The sequence below is a fragment of the Pseudorca crassidens genome, chromosome 7 (assembly GCF_039906515.1).
Source record: "Pseudorca crassidens isolate mPseCra1 chromosome 7, mPseCra1.hap1, whole genome shotgun sequence".
Classification (NCBI taxonomy): Eukaryota; Metazoa; Chordata; class Mammalia; order Artiodactyla; family Delphinidae; genus Pseudorca; species Pseudorca crassidens.
Genome location: NC_090302.1, coordinates 9,977,501 through 9,990,375, shown reverse-complemented (window position 1 = coordinate 9,990,375; position 12,875 = coordinate 9,977,501). Strand labels below are relative to the sequence as shown.

The 12,875-nt window shown below is 43.3% G+C and overlaps 1 protein-coding gene across 5 annotated transcripts in view; it reads left to right on the top strand.

Annotated features, from left to right (window-relative positions):
• The first annotated feature begins 1,806 nt into the window (after positions 1 to 1,806).
• PBX3 (PBX homeobox 3) overlaps positions 1,807 to 12,875 on the top strand; it is a 231,935-nt gene continuing 220,866 nt past the window's right edge. Inside the window, exons 1-2 of one of the 5 annotated variants that reach the window (XM_067743309.1) lie at positions 1,807 to 2,092; positions 3,035 to 3,108. In XM_067743309.1, the coding sequence (XP_067599410.1) occupies positions 1,893 to 2,092; positions 3,035 to 3,108 (274 nt within the window). In that variant the 5' untranslated portion in view covers positions 1,807 to 1,892. Of the gene's footprint in view, positions 2,093 to 2,638; positions 2,778 to 3,034; positions 3,109 to 12,875 lie in introns of those variants that run through there. The other 4 variants (XM_067743312.1, XM_067743310.1, XM_067743313.1 and 1 more) reach the window with 4 other exon arrangements.

Below are 12,875 nucleotides of genomic sequence, written 5' to 3'. Positions count from 1 at the left end.
GGTGTAAGTCTAGACCCCCAAATAATGTGAGCATTTAGTTGTTTGTAGGCAGAGTACAATGGAAGAAAAAGTGTTATATATATGACAATCCGTGGCTGGAGTCACCAACATTAAATGACTCATGGTGGTGGGGTAAATTGATAAGCAGAATCCAGTCTATCCTTAAATAAACATATCTTTGTAATAAAGAGCTCAATTTGCAGCTTTGGTCTATATGGAGGCGGCTAAAAGCAAACGCTGCGAAAGGAGTGGTCCCTGGATTATTATTGCAGAGTGTGTAAAAGGTTGTAAACTGTTAATTAGTCCTGGATGTCAGGCCCTTTCCCTCCTCCCGGATCCACTTCCCTCTGACACATTTTCATGTGCTCCTCTTTCAAGGGAAAGTGTGTGTTACTCATATCCACTGAGCTCAGGCATGAAGCATGCGGGACAACGGGCTCCCACCTTACCTGGTCACCTCTTGAGGGACAGCGCAAGGCCAGAGCGCTGGCGCCAACTCTGAGCAGCGACCTCTCGGTTACTATGGTGATCGCGGGATGGGCGGGGCCCCCATGCGCTGCGTCCCCGCCTCTGCCCAGGACTTTTCGAACGCTCCAATAGGGACAGCCCTTTCTTGCCTCTGTCCCGCCCCGTTCGGATCCGAGCGCTATTCGATTGGCCTGGGACGGGCGGCCGGGTACCCTGAGGATACCACCTCCCGTCGGAAGAGCCGGAAAGTGTACCAGGCGCTGTCCGAGGCGTGAAGCTCACGGCGCTGCGGGGAAGCACATGGTTGGCCTTGGAGCGAGTTGCCCCGTGTCCCGTCCATAACTCTTGGCACCCATGACTGCTAACACTAGGGAGCAGGAATCGAGGTGTGGGCACGTTTGCGGGCCGAGGCGGCCCATCCCGGGTGGCGAGGACGCGATGAGACTTAAGGATCCGGTGGCGCGCTCTCGGGCGCAGGGGCTCAGAGGCCAGAGGGGCCGGGCCGAAGCCCGGGGGCGGTGCCAGCGACAGCGGCGGGAGGCGCAAGGCCCAATGAGCGCGCGCACCGCCCCCGGGGGCGGGGCGTGCAGAGCACTCCCCCGCCCTCCCGCTTGCCCCCGCCCCTCCCCCCGGGCGCTGGGGCCGCAGTGAGTGAGTGGCACTGGCAGCCTGTCAATCCCTCAGCCGAGCGGCCTTCGAGTCCGGTCCGCTGGCAGGGTGCGCGGCTCCGGCTGTGGCGGCGGCGACTTCTTCCGCCCCATCAATCTGCTGTCCGCTCCGCGCACTGCCCGCCAGGGCCCTCCATCGGGCTTCGCGTACCCGCAGCGCCAGTCCGCCCGCTCCCAAACTTTCCTCCTCCGCTCCCCTCGGCCCGCCCGCCGGCCTCCTGCGCCGCCGCCCGCCGCCGCCGCTCCCTCCCCCGGGGCCGCTGGGGCTCGGATCCCGCCCGGCCGAGGCGGCGGAGGCGGCGGCGGCGGCGGCGGCGGCGGCGGCCGAGGGAAGGGAGTGCGCAGACTAGCGCGGGGGGCGGCGGGCGTCCCGGCAACTCGGCTGGCGCTGAGGAGCAAGTTGAGCGGGGCCACCGGCGGGGCGCGCGGCGGCGAGGAGGCGGCGCGGCGGCCGCGTGAGGGCAGCGGGCGCCGCTGCCTCCGCCTCCGCCACCGACGCGGAGCCCGGCGCTTCCGCCCGCCGCTTCTCCTCAGCCTCGGCGGCGGCGGAAGCCAGACCCGGCGCCCGTCCGCACCGCCTCAGCCGCGGGCCCCGCCGGCCGGGCGGCCCCCTCCCCGCGCGGGCGGGGAGCGCGCGGCCGCCTCCCCCTCCCCCTCCCCCTCTTTCTTCTCCTCCCTCGTCGCCGCCGCCGCCGCCGCCGCCTCAGCCTTCGCCTCGGCCGCCGCCGCCGCCCGCTCCCGCCCGCGCGCGGCGGGATGGACGATCAATCCAGGATGCTGCAGACTCTGGCCGGGGTGAACCTGGCGGGCCACTCGGTGCAGGGGGGCATGGCCCTGCCGCCTCCCCCGCACGGCCACGAAGGGGCGGACGGCGACGGCAGGAAGCAGGACATCGGCGACATCCTCCACCAGATCATGACCATCACCGACCAGAGCTTGGACGAGGCGCAAGCAAAGTTGGTGTCGTCTCATTAAGCATCTTTTGTGTGTGTGCGGGAGCCGGGCCCGCGGCACAGTCGGGGCCGGGGTGGCGCCCGGGCCGGGTCCTCAGCCCGGGGCGGGGAACTTTCTCCGAAAACAGGCCGCCGGCCCGGGCCTCTGGGGGACTTGCCCTGGCGCCCCTCGACGCGGGTGGGAGTCGGCAAAGTTGCTCTCGGGGCGCGGGACGGACTTCGTGCCGCGTGGATTTTGTGGGTGTCTCTCACCCGCCCCCCTAGTCAGGCCCTCTGGCAGCCCGGCCCCCTCGCACGGATTCAAACCTCCCGCCCGGACCCGGGTGCACGCCGCCGCGAGCGGGCCCCGGACCGCACTTGAGGGAAGTGCAACTTTCTCCTCGGCCCAGGGTCCCAGCGCCCGGCTCCGCTTGGCCGCGGGACGACCTCGCCATGCGGGCGGCCGCCCCAGCCCGGGCGCTGGGCGCTGGGCGGTTCCCCGGCGGGTCCGGGCGCGGGCGGCCAAGTTCTCGGGAAGGGAGGGCCGCCTCGCAAACTTTGCCGAGCTGTCACCGCCCGCTGGCCGCAGCCGGCCGGCCGCCCGCGCAGCGCCCGCTCCCCCGGCGGAGGGCGGACGCAGGAGCCCCTCCACGCCGTCGCCTCTCGCGGGTCGCCGCCGTCTGCCCCCGGATCGCGGCTCCCCGAGCAGGTTCGCGTCCCGCGGTGGCCGAGACTGCTGACTGCCGGGCAGATGGGTCGCGCTTCGTGCGGGCTGGAGCTTTAGCCGCCGGAGCTTGTCGGCTGTCGCTAACTAGTCAACTTGAGTTTCGGTTGACTTGCGATGGTTCAAAAGAGCCTTCCAAAATAGGGGCCCGGAATTAAATATTGGGTCTAACTTAAAGGAAGGCGCCATATTATTCCATAGGTGATGCTAATACCTTTGTGTTTTGCTATTTGTTTTTTAAGGAAACATGCCCTGAACTGTCACAGAATGAAACCCGCGCTCTTCAGCGTCCTGTGTGAGATCAAAGAGAAAACAGGTAAGACGCTGCGCCCCGCAGTGGGCCCGGAGACCCCCGAGGTGGGGTCCGAGCTACTCCTTCGACTCTCCAGTTGAGAGCTGCTGCTTTTGGGCACCGCCATCTTTGATCATTCTTTCCTTCCCACCTCCTGATCGTGAGAAAAAACTGCAATAAATCTGGAGTCGATTTCTTAATTCCGCTCCTTGTGTAAAATGAAGTGTAGATGCGGACGGGTCTGGGTCGCAGTCCCCAGGCGGCCACCCCTGGCTGCAGGCGGGGAGAGGGCCGGGAGCGCCTGCCACCCTTTCCTGCTCCTTTCGCCTTGTTTGTATGTCAGTTTTTAAAAGGAGCAACGGGAGACTGGATGCCAGGGACCGAGACCCGGGGAGAAGCATATTCCGAACTTTGTTATACGTAGCCTTAAGCTTCAGTTCCACAGATAGAAGAATAGATGCAATTGAACAGACTCCAGTAGCATGTTTGAATTAGTGTTTTAGTTGGGAATACTACTTTTAAGAAGCAGGAAGGGTAATGATATGTTTAGGCATATACAATGTATTTATTACATCTATTAATATTTTTATTAAATTTTATGTTTAAAGCCATTACATTGTAAGCATACTTAATATATTTTATGAAGTAGAAAAAGGTCCACAGGTGCAGGTTGAGCAATTTTTGAAGTGTTCAAGGCAGGGAATATATGAGGAGACAGCTTTTACAGAAGTGCTGGAATGAAAACTACAAATACATATTAGACAAATTTCTGACAATTCATTTCAACTTAGTTTCCTTGTTAGACTTTTTAAAATTGAAGATATTTTAGTCTTGAGGTGATAGTAGCGAGTCAAGTGGAATTAGAGATTTAATCTAGATGTTTTAGGTCCTATTTGGCGTTATCTTCCCTGTATATGGTGAACAAGTGTGTGTGTGTGTGTGTGTGTGTGTATGTATGTATGATGGGTATACAGTATTATAAAGTTGCCATTTTTTAAGTTGGCAAGAGAAAAGAAGAGAAAGTTAAAGTCTAGGCTATAGCAGTGTTTAAGTGGAGATATTTAAAAGGTTAAATGTGATTGTGTTTAAATTGAGTGTACAAATAATAGCACACTGTATATAATTGTTAGTTGGTAGGAGAGTTGCCCTCCTTTTAAACAGATTTTTCACCCTGCAATTCTATTCTGATCCTAAAAGTAATCAATAAAAGGTGAGGGGTTATTGCTGTGTATTAAAATATAAGCTAAAACCATAATTAACAACAAATTTTGAGAGCCTTAAAGAGTGCTTTTCCTGCTTTTCATTCACATAGTATGCATGGTTTCTTAATGTTGAGTGATTGTTTTTAAGATGTATTTTACTTTTGAAAACCACAGGCATTTAAAATTACTAACTTTTACTCTGTTGATTTTTAGCTACCTTTAGAAAGCATTGTGATTTAAAACATAGCTAATTTTTATCTGACTATAAAATGAGACATCAAGCATTAAATCTTGAAGATTCTCAGTTTAGAAGCCTAAAAGTGTGTAATTCTCAGTAAATTATGTTGCTTAATGTCCAAGGGTTTTCTTGCTATCAGGGCTCCACTTCAGTTTCTGCTGACAGCTAAGCACTGGGGTATTGACTATGTTGTGAATATTAAGATTGATTCAACTTTATACGGCTTTATGTTACTAGGAGAGGGGATTGATGTCCCTCCCCTCTCACCCCCTCCTCATGATTTGTATTTATTATTTTGCCTTTTTAAAGTTTTGGCCTAGCTAGCTTGAGAACCAAACCCAGCAAACTGCTTTTCTTGTTTAGACGTTTAGCAGCAGGCAGAATTCAATTAGGAAGCGTAAGTCCTCTAGTTGCTTATTTGCACAAGACTTAAGTTACACCATTCTGAAAGGAAAGTATAGTCAACCTCATGTCAAAGGTGAGTTACGAAAAAGAAACAAGCCTTTTCAGAGTCTGGGATTACTGGCAGAGAGAGCTTTGGCAGGGCGCTTGCTGTTTAAGAAGCAAGAGGTAGCTGACAAAAGAAATTTTTGTGTTTTGAAAATTGTTTGTGAGGCTTTCAGTGATAACTTGTAAATTAGATCCTCTTTTTGTGCTTTGGCCAGCGGATCCAAGTTTGCACGTTATCTCTTTTGTAAAAGCCAACAGCCGACAAAGAGTAAAGGCGGCTGTCTTGGGCAGAGGCATCTTCCTGCCAGCCTCTCTGAGCTCGAGAGGGACGGGATTTAAGTACTGAATGATTGATGGGGGTGAAGCTCTTTCTCTGCTTTCCTTTCTCCCCTGCTACCCATAGCTCCACCTCACTCCAAAACTAGTCTTAGAAGGAGACAGGGACGCTGGACTCAGAATCCTTGATTTGAAATAAAACAGCTGTGTAGACATTAGTGTTACCGAAGCAAAGAAACTGGGACAGCAAATTCCAGGCCTCCCCCCACACCCCCAATCTGTTCCCACAGTCATGCTTTGGAAACAGTGAACTTATAAAATAAGCATTGTAGGATATAATGTATATTGCATAATGCTTTTAAAAAAATCATTTTATTAAATCTAATAACATAGTATCCAAAGATTAATTCTCTATAACCTAGAGAAAGTTTACCTAGTCATTTGTAATAGAAACTGGGAACATTACGTGATGACTCTATCCTGCACAATAGAGGGGTAAGGGGTTGACTAGTGGGGAGATGGGGGGTAAAGCTGTCCTTTCAATGGATAATGTCATTTCAGTTATGCTTTTTCTAAAATAAGACAAAATCATTAAAAAAAAATCCACGTATTTGTAGATCTGCCCAGTAGATTTTGAGGTTTCTGATCAGGCAGTGAGCACTGCAAGTTCTGATGCACATGAGGGATTTAGTTTGGAAAACGTCTTTTTTCCCTCCTACCAAATAAGAAAAGGTATTTTTCCTTTTTGACATATAAATGAGTAATCTACCATAATTATATTTTTTTCTTGTTCAGAGGTAGGAAAAGTATACTATGAGATGCTTGCTTTTTCTTGAAAATGTGTTCTTTCATAAAATTTATCATACAGTTATTTTGGGGCAGAAATATGTCATTGTTGAATTTTGGTATTTATGCATTTTGAAAGCACCTGAAAGTTACAGGCTTTAACACAAGATATTTGTCCATTTTAAACTAAGTAAGCAACCAGTGAGGTAATTGTTGATATGTTAAGATTTCTTTCTCTCTCTCTTTTTTTTTAGCCATATTTTACCATCTATCTATCATTAAATATCCGTGATGCTATGAGGTCTCCTAATCTACATACTTCTTTGGGGGCATTCCCTCACATCTTTCTGGCCACCTTAATCTTGATTGTTGAAGTACTTTGTGAGAGGATTCCATCCTCATAAATCTGTCTTCTTTCCAAAGCCCTTAATTATGAGAGTTTGAATGAAGGAAATGGCTCTTTTTGAGAAAAAAATGTATTAAAAAAATTTTAAAATGAAAGTTCAACAGTATATAATCTGAGTCATATTGTTAAAAAATGTTGTGTATTAAAAAAAAAATCAACATAACCTTTTCCTTTCTAAACGGTAGGTTAAAATACTCCACATTGATAGCTGCCAACCAAACTCTGATTTATTGCCACCACAAACCCTAAATAGCATTCATTTACTAGTAATGTCTAATGGCATACATGATGGTTTGCCAGATTTGTGGCCTTCGTGAGGCTTATAAGCAGGACTGACTTGGGAAGATCATAAAACTTAATGAACTTCTCTACTGCAGGAGGTGTCCGCAGGGGAAGAGAAAGGCCTGCTTGCCTGGTTGGACTGGTTGAAGTATTTTTTATGTTTAAGGAGAAGAAGGAAATTACTATTAAAAATGCTTTCCTTTTAAAGGAACCCTCCCTAGAAAGAGTCATAAGGATTTTACATATCAAAACTGGATCAAGAAGGTAGCTTGTGAGTTTTTATATGCATTTAGAATATGATATATATGATTAAACCTTTTATCTTTACTGCTGTAAGTGTGACTAGCTTTCAGAGGGGTAAGGCAAGTACTCTCAGTCAACACCTCTCTATTTAATTCTGACTCTGAAGGTTTAGAGACTCATGGTGTCTTTCTGGTCTGTTTTCTTTTATTTTAATGCTTCAATATAAAAATTTGTTCATTTTTCTTCTTCAGTGCCATGTAATTCTTCAATTCCCAGTGTATAAAACCCAAATATTCCATCAAGTGAAAATTTAACAAGAAAGGTGAAAACTGTTATATGTGAGTCTAAATGTTATATATGTTGTGTACATTCTTTTAAGTTGCTCTTGAGATACTTCCAATATAGTTATCATTATTTGTTCCAAAGTTTTAAAAACAAATGCACTGTTCCATACATGATTCATTTTTGTGAACTTATTTTCTAGTTTTAAAAAACTTTCTATTATGAACAACTTCAAATGTAAAATATACATAGAGAAGAGAAACTTGAATCCCTATGAACTCATTGCCCACCTTCAGCAGTTAGCAACACTTGGCCAATCTTGTGTTCTCTGTAACTCCCACCCTTTCAAAATTATTTTGAAGCAAATTTTAATGGACCTTTAACGTTGTAAATTTCATATCAGTTTTAGGCATTATGGCTTGTTTACATTGGAAATATTAAATGCTTAAACGGGAAAAAATACAAAGTTAATCTTGGAAATGTCATAAATTGTATTGCTTTATTACAAATTTTTCCTCAGAGCAGTTTAAGAATATTTTTTGTTTTCTATTTTTATAGATTTGTTTAACTTACTGGAGCTTTTTAAGGAAATTTTGAGGGAGGATGTAAAAGAGTGATGTTTTTCTAACTTTCTTTACTCTTCCTCTCCCATCCTTAGAAGACAATACATGTAATACGTTCATAGACAACTTAGAAAAAAAAATCTTACTTCTCTACTGGTTTGGAACTTCATGATCTAAGGTATCAAGCAGGTATTATCTTTAAAGTATGGACCTGTCTTCCAACCCTTTTTTTTTCTTCCCAGTAAAAGGATATTGAACCCTATTGTCAATACTAACTTGATCTGTGCAAGTAATTCTTTCATGCCTCAGTTTTAGTGGACTTCATTTTATTATAGATTTGTGTAGTTCTGGTTTTTATTTGGGACTTTACTATGTTATTTTATTATACTAATTTACATAATTTTATTCTGAATTAGAAGTATATTAATACAGTGGCAAAGGAAGCCTTGCCTTGCCTCAAAGAACACATTGGTTCACTGGCTTTCATAAAATATATGTGTGTATATCTTTCATGTTAGGATCCTTTTCCTTTTAATTAATTTTGCTTGTACTTTTAGATTTCTGTTTACAAATTTTGTAAATGGCTACTTCCAAGACATTTAAGTTTAATGTTTTATTTAGATTATGTATATTTTGATAGTGTATGGTGGCATTGTGTAGGATGAAGTTCCATGAAGTACGGCTATGAAGAATGAAAACCACATTTCATGAACCACACCCTAAATCAGTCATCGCTTTATTTTGTACTCATACCATTGAGGTATCTATTCAGAATAAATACTTAACGCATCAGCACCAAACACATCAAGTTAAATAAGGATTTTTAGATTATTTTTCCTCTATGTACACGTGAACAACTTTAGGTATTTATTACTTCAATATTGACACTATGAGAATTATGTTTTATTTGTTTTCTCAGCAGTCTTGTGTTTTAGCCATTTATCAGTGTGATCAGCATGATTTAGGTAGTAACTGACTAACAAAGCTTGCACACCCCCCTCCCATGTTGACCTTTTCAAGCATTTGCTCTACTTCAGTAGGCCATTTGAGTCTTTACGTATGAAGAGAGTAAATAATTTATATCACTGTGTAGTGTGAATTGGTCAAAGTTTTTTAGATCTGGCTAAAAGATTTTTTACGAAGTTATAGAAGTTAATCAAACACACAAATTGCTATCACAGCTATGTGATAGTGTTATATTTAGCAAATAAATTAGCAGGAAATGCTTGAATGAGCCTCTGGAAAAAAACCCATCTTTTTATATACCTTTAGACACAGAACATATTTGAAAATAAATTTCATTAATCTTCAACACTTGATTCTAATTACCCGCTTTGTAGGCAGAATAGTAACCAGAATCTCTTCTTTATTGTTATTTTTAAAATAGGCATATTCCATAAATATAAGATGTTTGTAGTTTTTGATAGTAACAGTAGTTTGCTTTGGTACTAAATTTGAGTGTATGTCTAGTAAAAAAAAATTGGTGTGATAGGATGTGTTAAGTTGAATTGGCATAGCTTTTTTTTTTAACTGACTATATCTACGTGATAGTAACTCATTTGGACTGAAAACATTTAAAAGTAATTATGGATAAAAATCATTGTTAAAAGTTTTGTACTTGTTTTCTTCAATTTAAGTGCTTTACAAATGTTAAGCTGTTTTGAACAATAACCCTTTTTGTGTGATCATTTTAATGAGAACTTGGTATACAATGTATCCTTTTAATGCGTTGTTTCCTCACAATGTTTAAACCATTATTTGGGAGACTCAACATATGTTATGGCAAAATGATTTTTTGTTTTGTTTTGTTTTATGTGATACATCAGTTTTCAAAGCATATTTCTTATGCATCACAGTCCAGCAGGTGGCTTTTTACATTAAAAAATTAATAAATTTAAAAATCCCATAAAATTTTATTTCAAACTCAAATTAACTGAGAATGTCAACATTTTCTCTGTTTCTATATTAACATTTATAATAGAACAAATGGTTGCATATAGAAATTATCTGCAACATAATCTAAATTAAGATTCTAAACAGGCATTACAGATGCTGGTAACTTTGGCAATTATCATTTTGTTTGGTGAACAGTAGTAAAACAGTGTGCGGTAAAAGTGTTTAGAGAGAGAGGATAAATAAATTGAACAGTTTTGCAATGCAAAGTGGTTTGTGGTGTTTTTGAGGATTTCTTGGCTCTCTCTTAACTGCTATTGTGAGCCTGGAGCAGATTTCCCCATTGCTAATGCCCTAGAAGTATTAATTCACTTTGATATGCTAATTAGAGGGCATTATGCAAGAAATGAGATTAAGTGGCAGCATGAAGCCATTTGCCTGTCAGTAAATTGAGAGCTTTAGCATCAGGAGGAGCTTTGTGTTTTTTTTTTTTTTTTTTTAAGTTTCTCTTGGTTTTGCATATAAATAAAATTGATTGAAAGGTCTCCAGAAGCTTCTAGAACATTGGTGGATTTCCCCCCCATGATTATTTAGATGTAATATTAAAGAATTTTTCTGAATATTAACTGACCTAACTGGGGATAACAAATACGAAGTTTTCATTGTGTTCTCTATATATGAAAGTATACTAAGAACTTTGTGTCATCTAGTCTTTTTTTTCTAAAGCCCAATTTCAGCAAAATGGCTAGTGAACTGTTATCACTTCTTTTCAGAAGTGTATACTTGTATGTGTGCTTATGCACCCATGTCTTCAGTATAAACTGAACTTCATAAGAATATTTTTTCATTGGAAAGGATGAAGAAGTTGTTGAATTGGGCTTCAGGAAACTATATTAAATGAGCATTAAGACTCTGACTTAAGTACCTACTTCTAATTGCTGGGAAGAATTAGAATTAATGGTTAAATTCTGCCCTTTACACAACCTGTGGCATTTACATTTCAGCATATATCTCTTGTGTTAAGATTACTGTATTATTTGATTTTCGTGTTGAAGATGGAGTTTCATACTTGATTCTGATTTTGCTTTTGTGGTTTAAGCCAGGCCTTTGATTTTCTCTCTATAAAACTACTATGTGATTTCCTATATATTGTGGGGAAATGCATGAGTGAATGCTGGGTTAGGAGTGGTGGATGGGGAGGAGGACAGAACTCTGGGCCTGTGAAAAAATTAAGGTTTCCTCAAATATGGAACTTCTACCTGTATAAACCATGCTAGGGATAGAATTTCCAATCCCAGGCTTAACTACAATCTGAGGTATGGTTAGACAGGAGAGGGTTTGGATCAAGCATTCAGATTGAGGCTTGCTTCTAGCGTCTGAATTCCACCACTGTAGCTGTGCCTCTAGACCCAACAAACCATAACTTCTCTTCAGAGCCGTGTGGATTATTTAGTCACCACAGCTGCCATGCATACATACTACCAAGGCTGGCATCTCCTCCGAGTGCATGTATGGTGCTTGTTAATGTTAGTGGGAGTCAGGAATGTGCACACAGAGGGGGATGAGAGTCTCTCCTGAGACAAGAGTCCTGATTGTATTTCTTAGTGAAGAGGACTTAGTGTACCTACACATTAGCTGCTCTTCTAAATGAAATACTTGGTTGCTTTAAATTCTCATTCCCTTCTCAGACTCCCTTAACTAGTTAAATCAATGAGTCTTCATTAGTCTCTGATTACTTGCAAAATTTCATTTGAAACATATGAAGTTATTTTTCCTTTTTTTTTCTTCTTGCGGTACGCGGGCCTCTCACCGCTGTGGCCTCTCCCGTTGCGGAGCACGGGCTCCGGACGCGCAGGCTCAGCGGCCATGGCTCACGGTCCCAGCCGCTCCACTGTATGTGGGATCCTCCCAGACCGGGGCACGAACCCGTGTCCCCTGCATCGGCAGGCGGACTCTCAACCACTGCGCCACCAGGGAAGCCCTGAAGTTATTTTTGATTGAAATGGGAACAAAAAGCTTTTGAAACTGCATATTATTATTTTTTAAATGAAAGGTTACTACTAGCTTTCAGATGTACTGAGCCTTTGTAAATAGGAATTTATAGTGGAATTATGGGAGGGACTTTTGAAATACTTGAGTGGCATTTGATGGGGGAAATCACAGCATTTAAAGAAATATATATATATATATATATATATATATATATGTGAAATGGCAAGCTCATATGTGCACATTATGTAGAAACCTTTACTATCCAAGTGCCCTCAAATGAGGAAGAATTGACTTAGGTGGTCTCATAAGTTTCTTTCTTTTCTCCTCTCTTCTTTAAAAAACAAACAAACAAAAAAACCCCCTAAGGATGAAGGTAGTTGGAACTCATAGTCAGATATATCATTTTCAACTTGGAATAGGAACTAGAACAGGAAATTGATTTTATATTTATTGTGAAAGCAAGAACTCTGCCACCGACTGACAGCCATCCATGTTTTAGTTTTGTGATAATTGTTCACAGACATTACTCTGCAGTTGGCCCAGATTATTTATAATGTTGATTCGGAGTGTTGGTCCATTAAAAGATATGTGTATAATGAATATCTTTAATTAAACCAAGTGATATTGGAATATTCTACATTGGATCTTGGGTCGAGGATTAACTGTCAGTTCTAGTAAGAACAAGTTACAATAGATTGTGCAATGATTTCTCTGGCTTCAAGGATGTATTTATTACCATTTTTGAACAAATTATACTAACATGAAAAGTTGTGTTTGAAATGATTGTGTGCTAGATAAGGCGATACATTACAGGACTGGTTGGGTTTATGGAGCTTTATGTTGAGGTTTTCTCAGAAATTATAGCACAGGGCTGTCACTATAAAACCCACTGCTATAGTTGGTAATAACGTACAGTGAAGGTATTTTTAGATTTTCACTTGTTATTCAAATAAGTGAGAACCCTCCAGTTTTTCTCGTCATACTTCTTCTTTGGAATCAGTAGAGGAAAAAAAATGAAATTCTTTTAACTGTGTATGGGGTGTGGGTGCTTGACTTGTCTGAATTTCCTCCTGCTCACCACTTGTTAGAGCAGTGATGTGATAGCGAGGATATCCTTAGGAACTTACTGACTTCGTGGTTCCTGACCTTTCGACTCTGACCAAGTACAGAAACGGAAT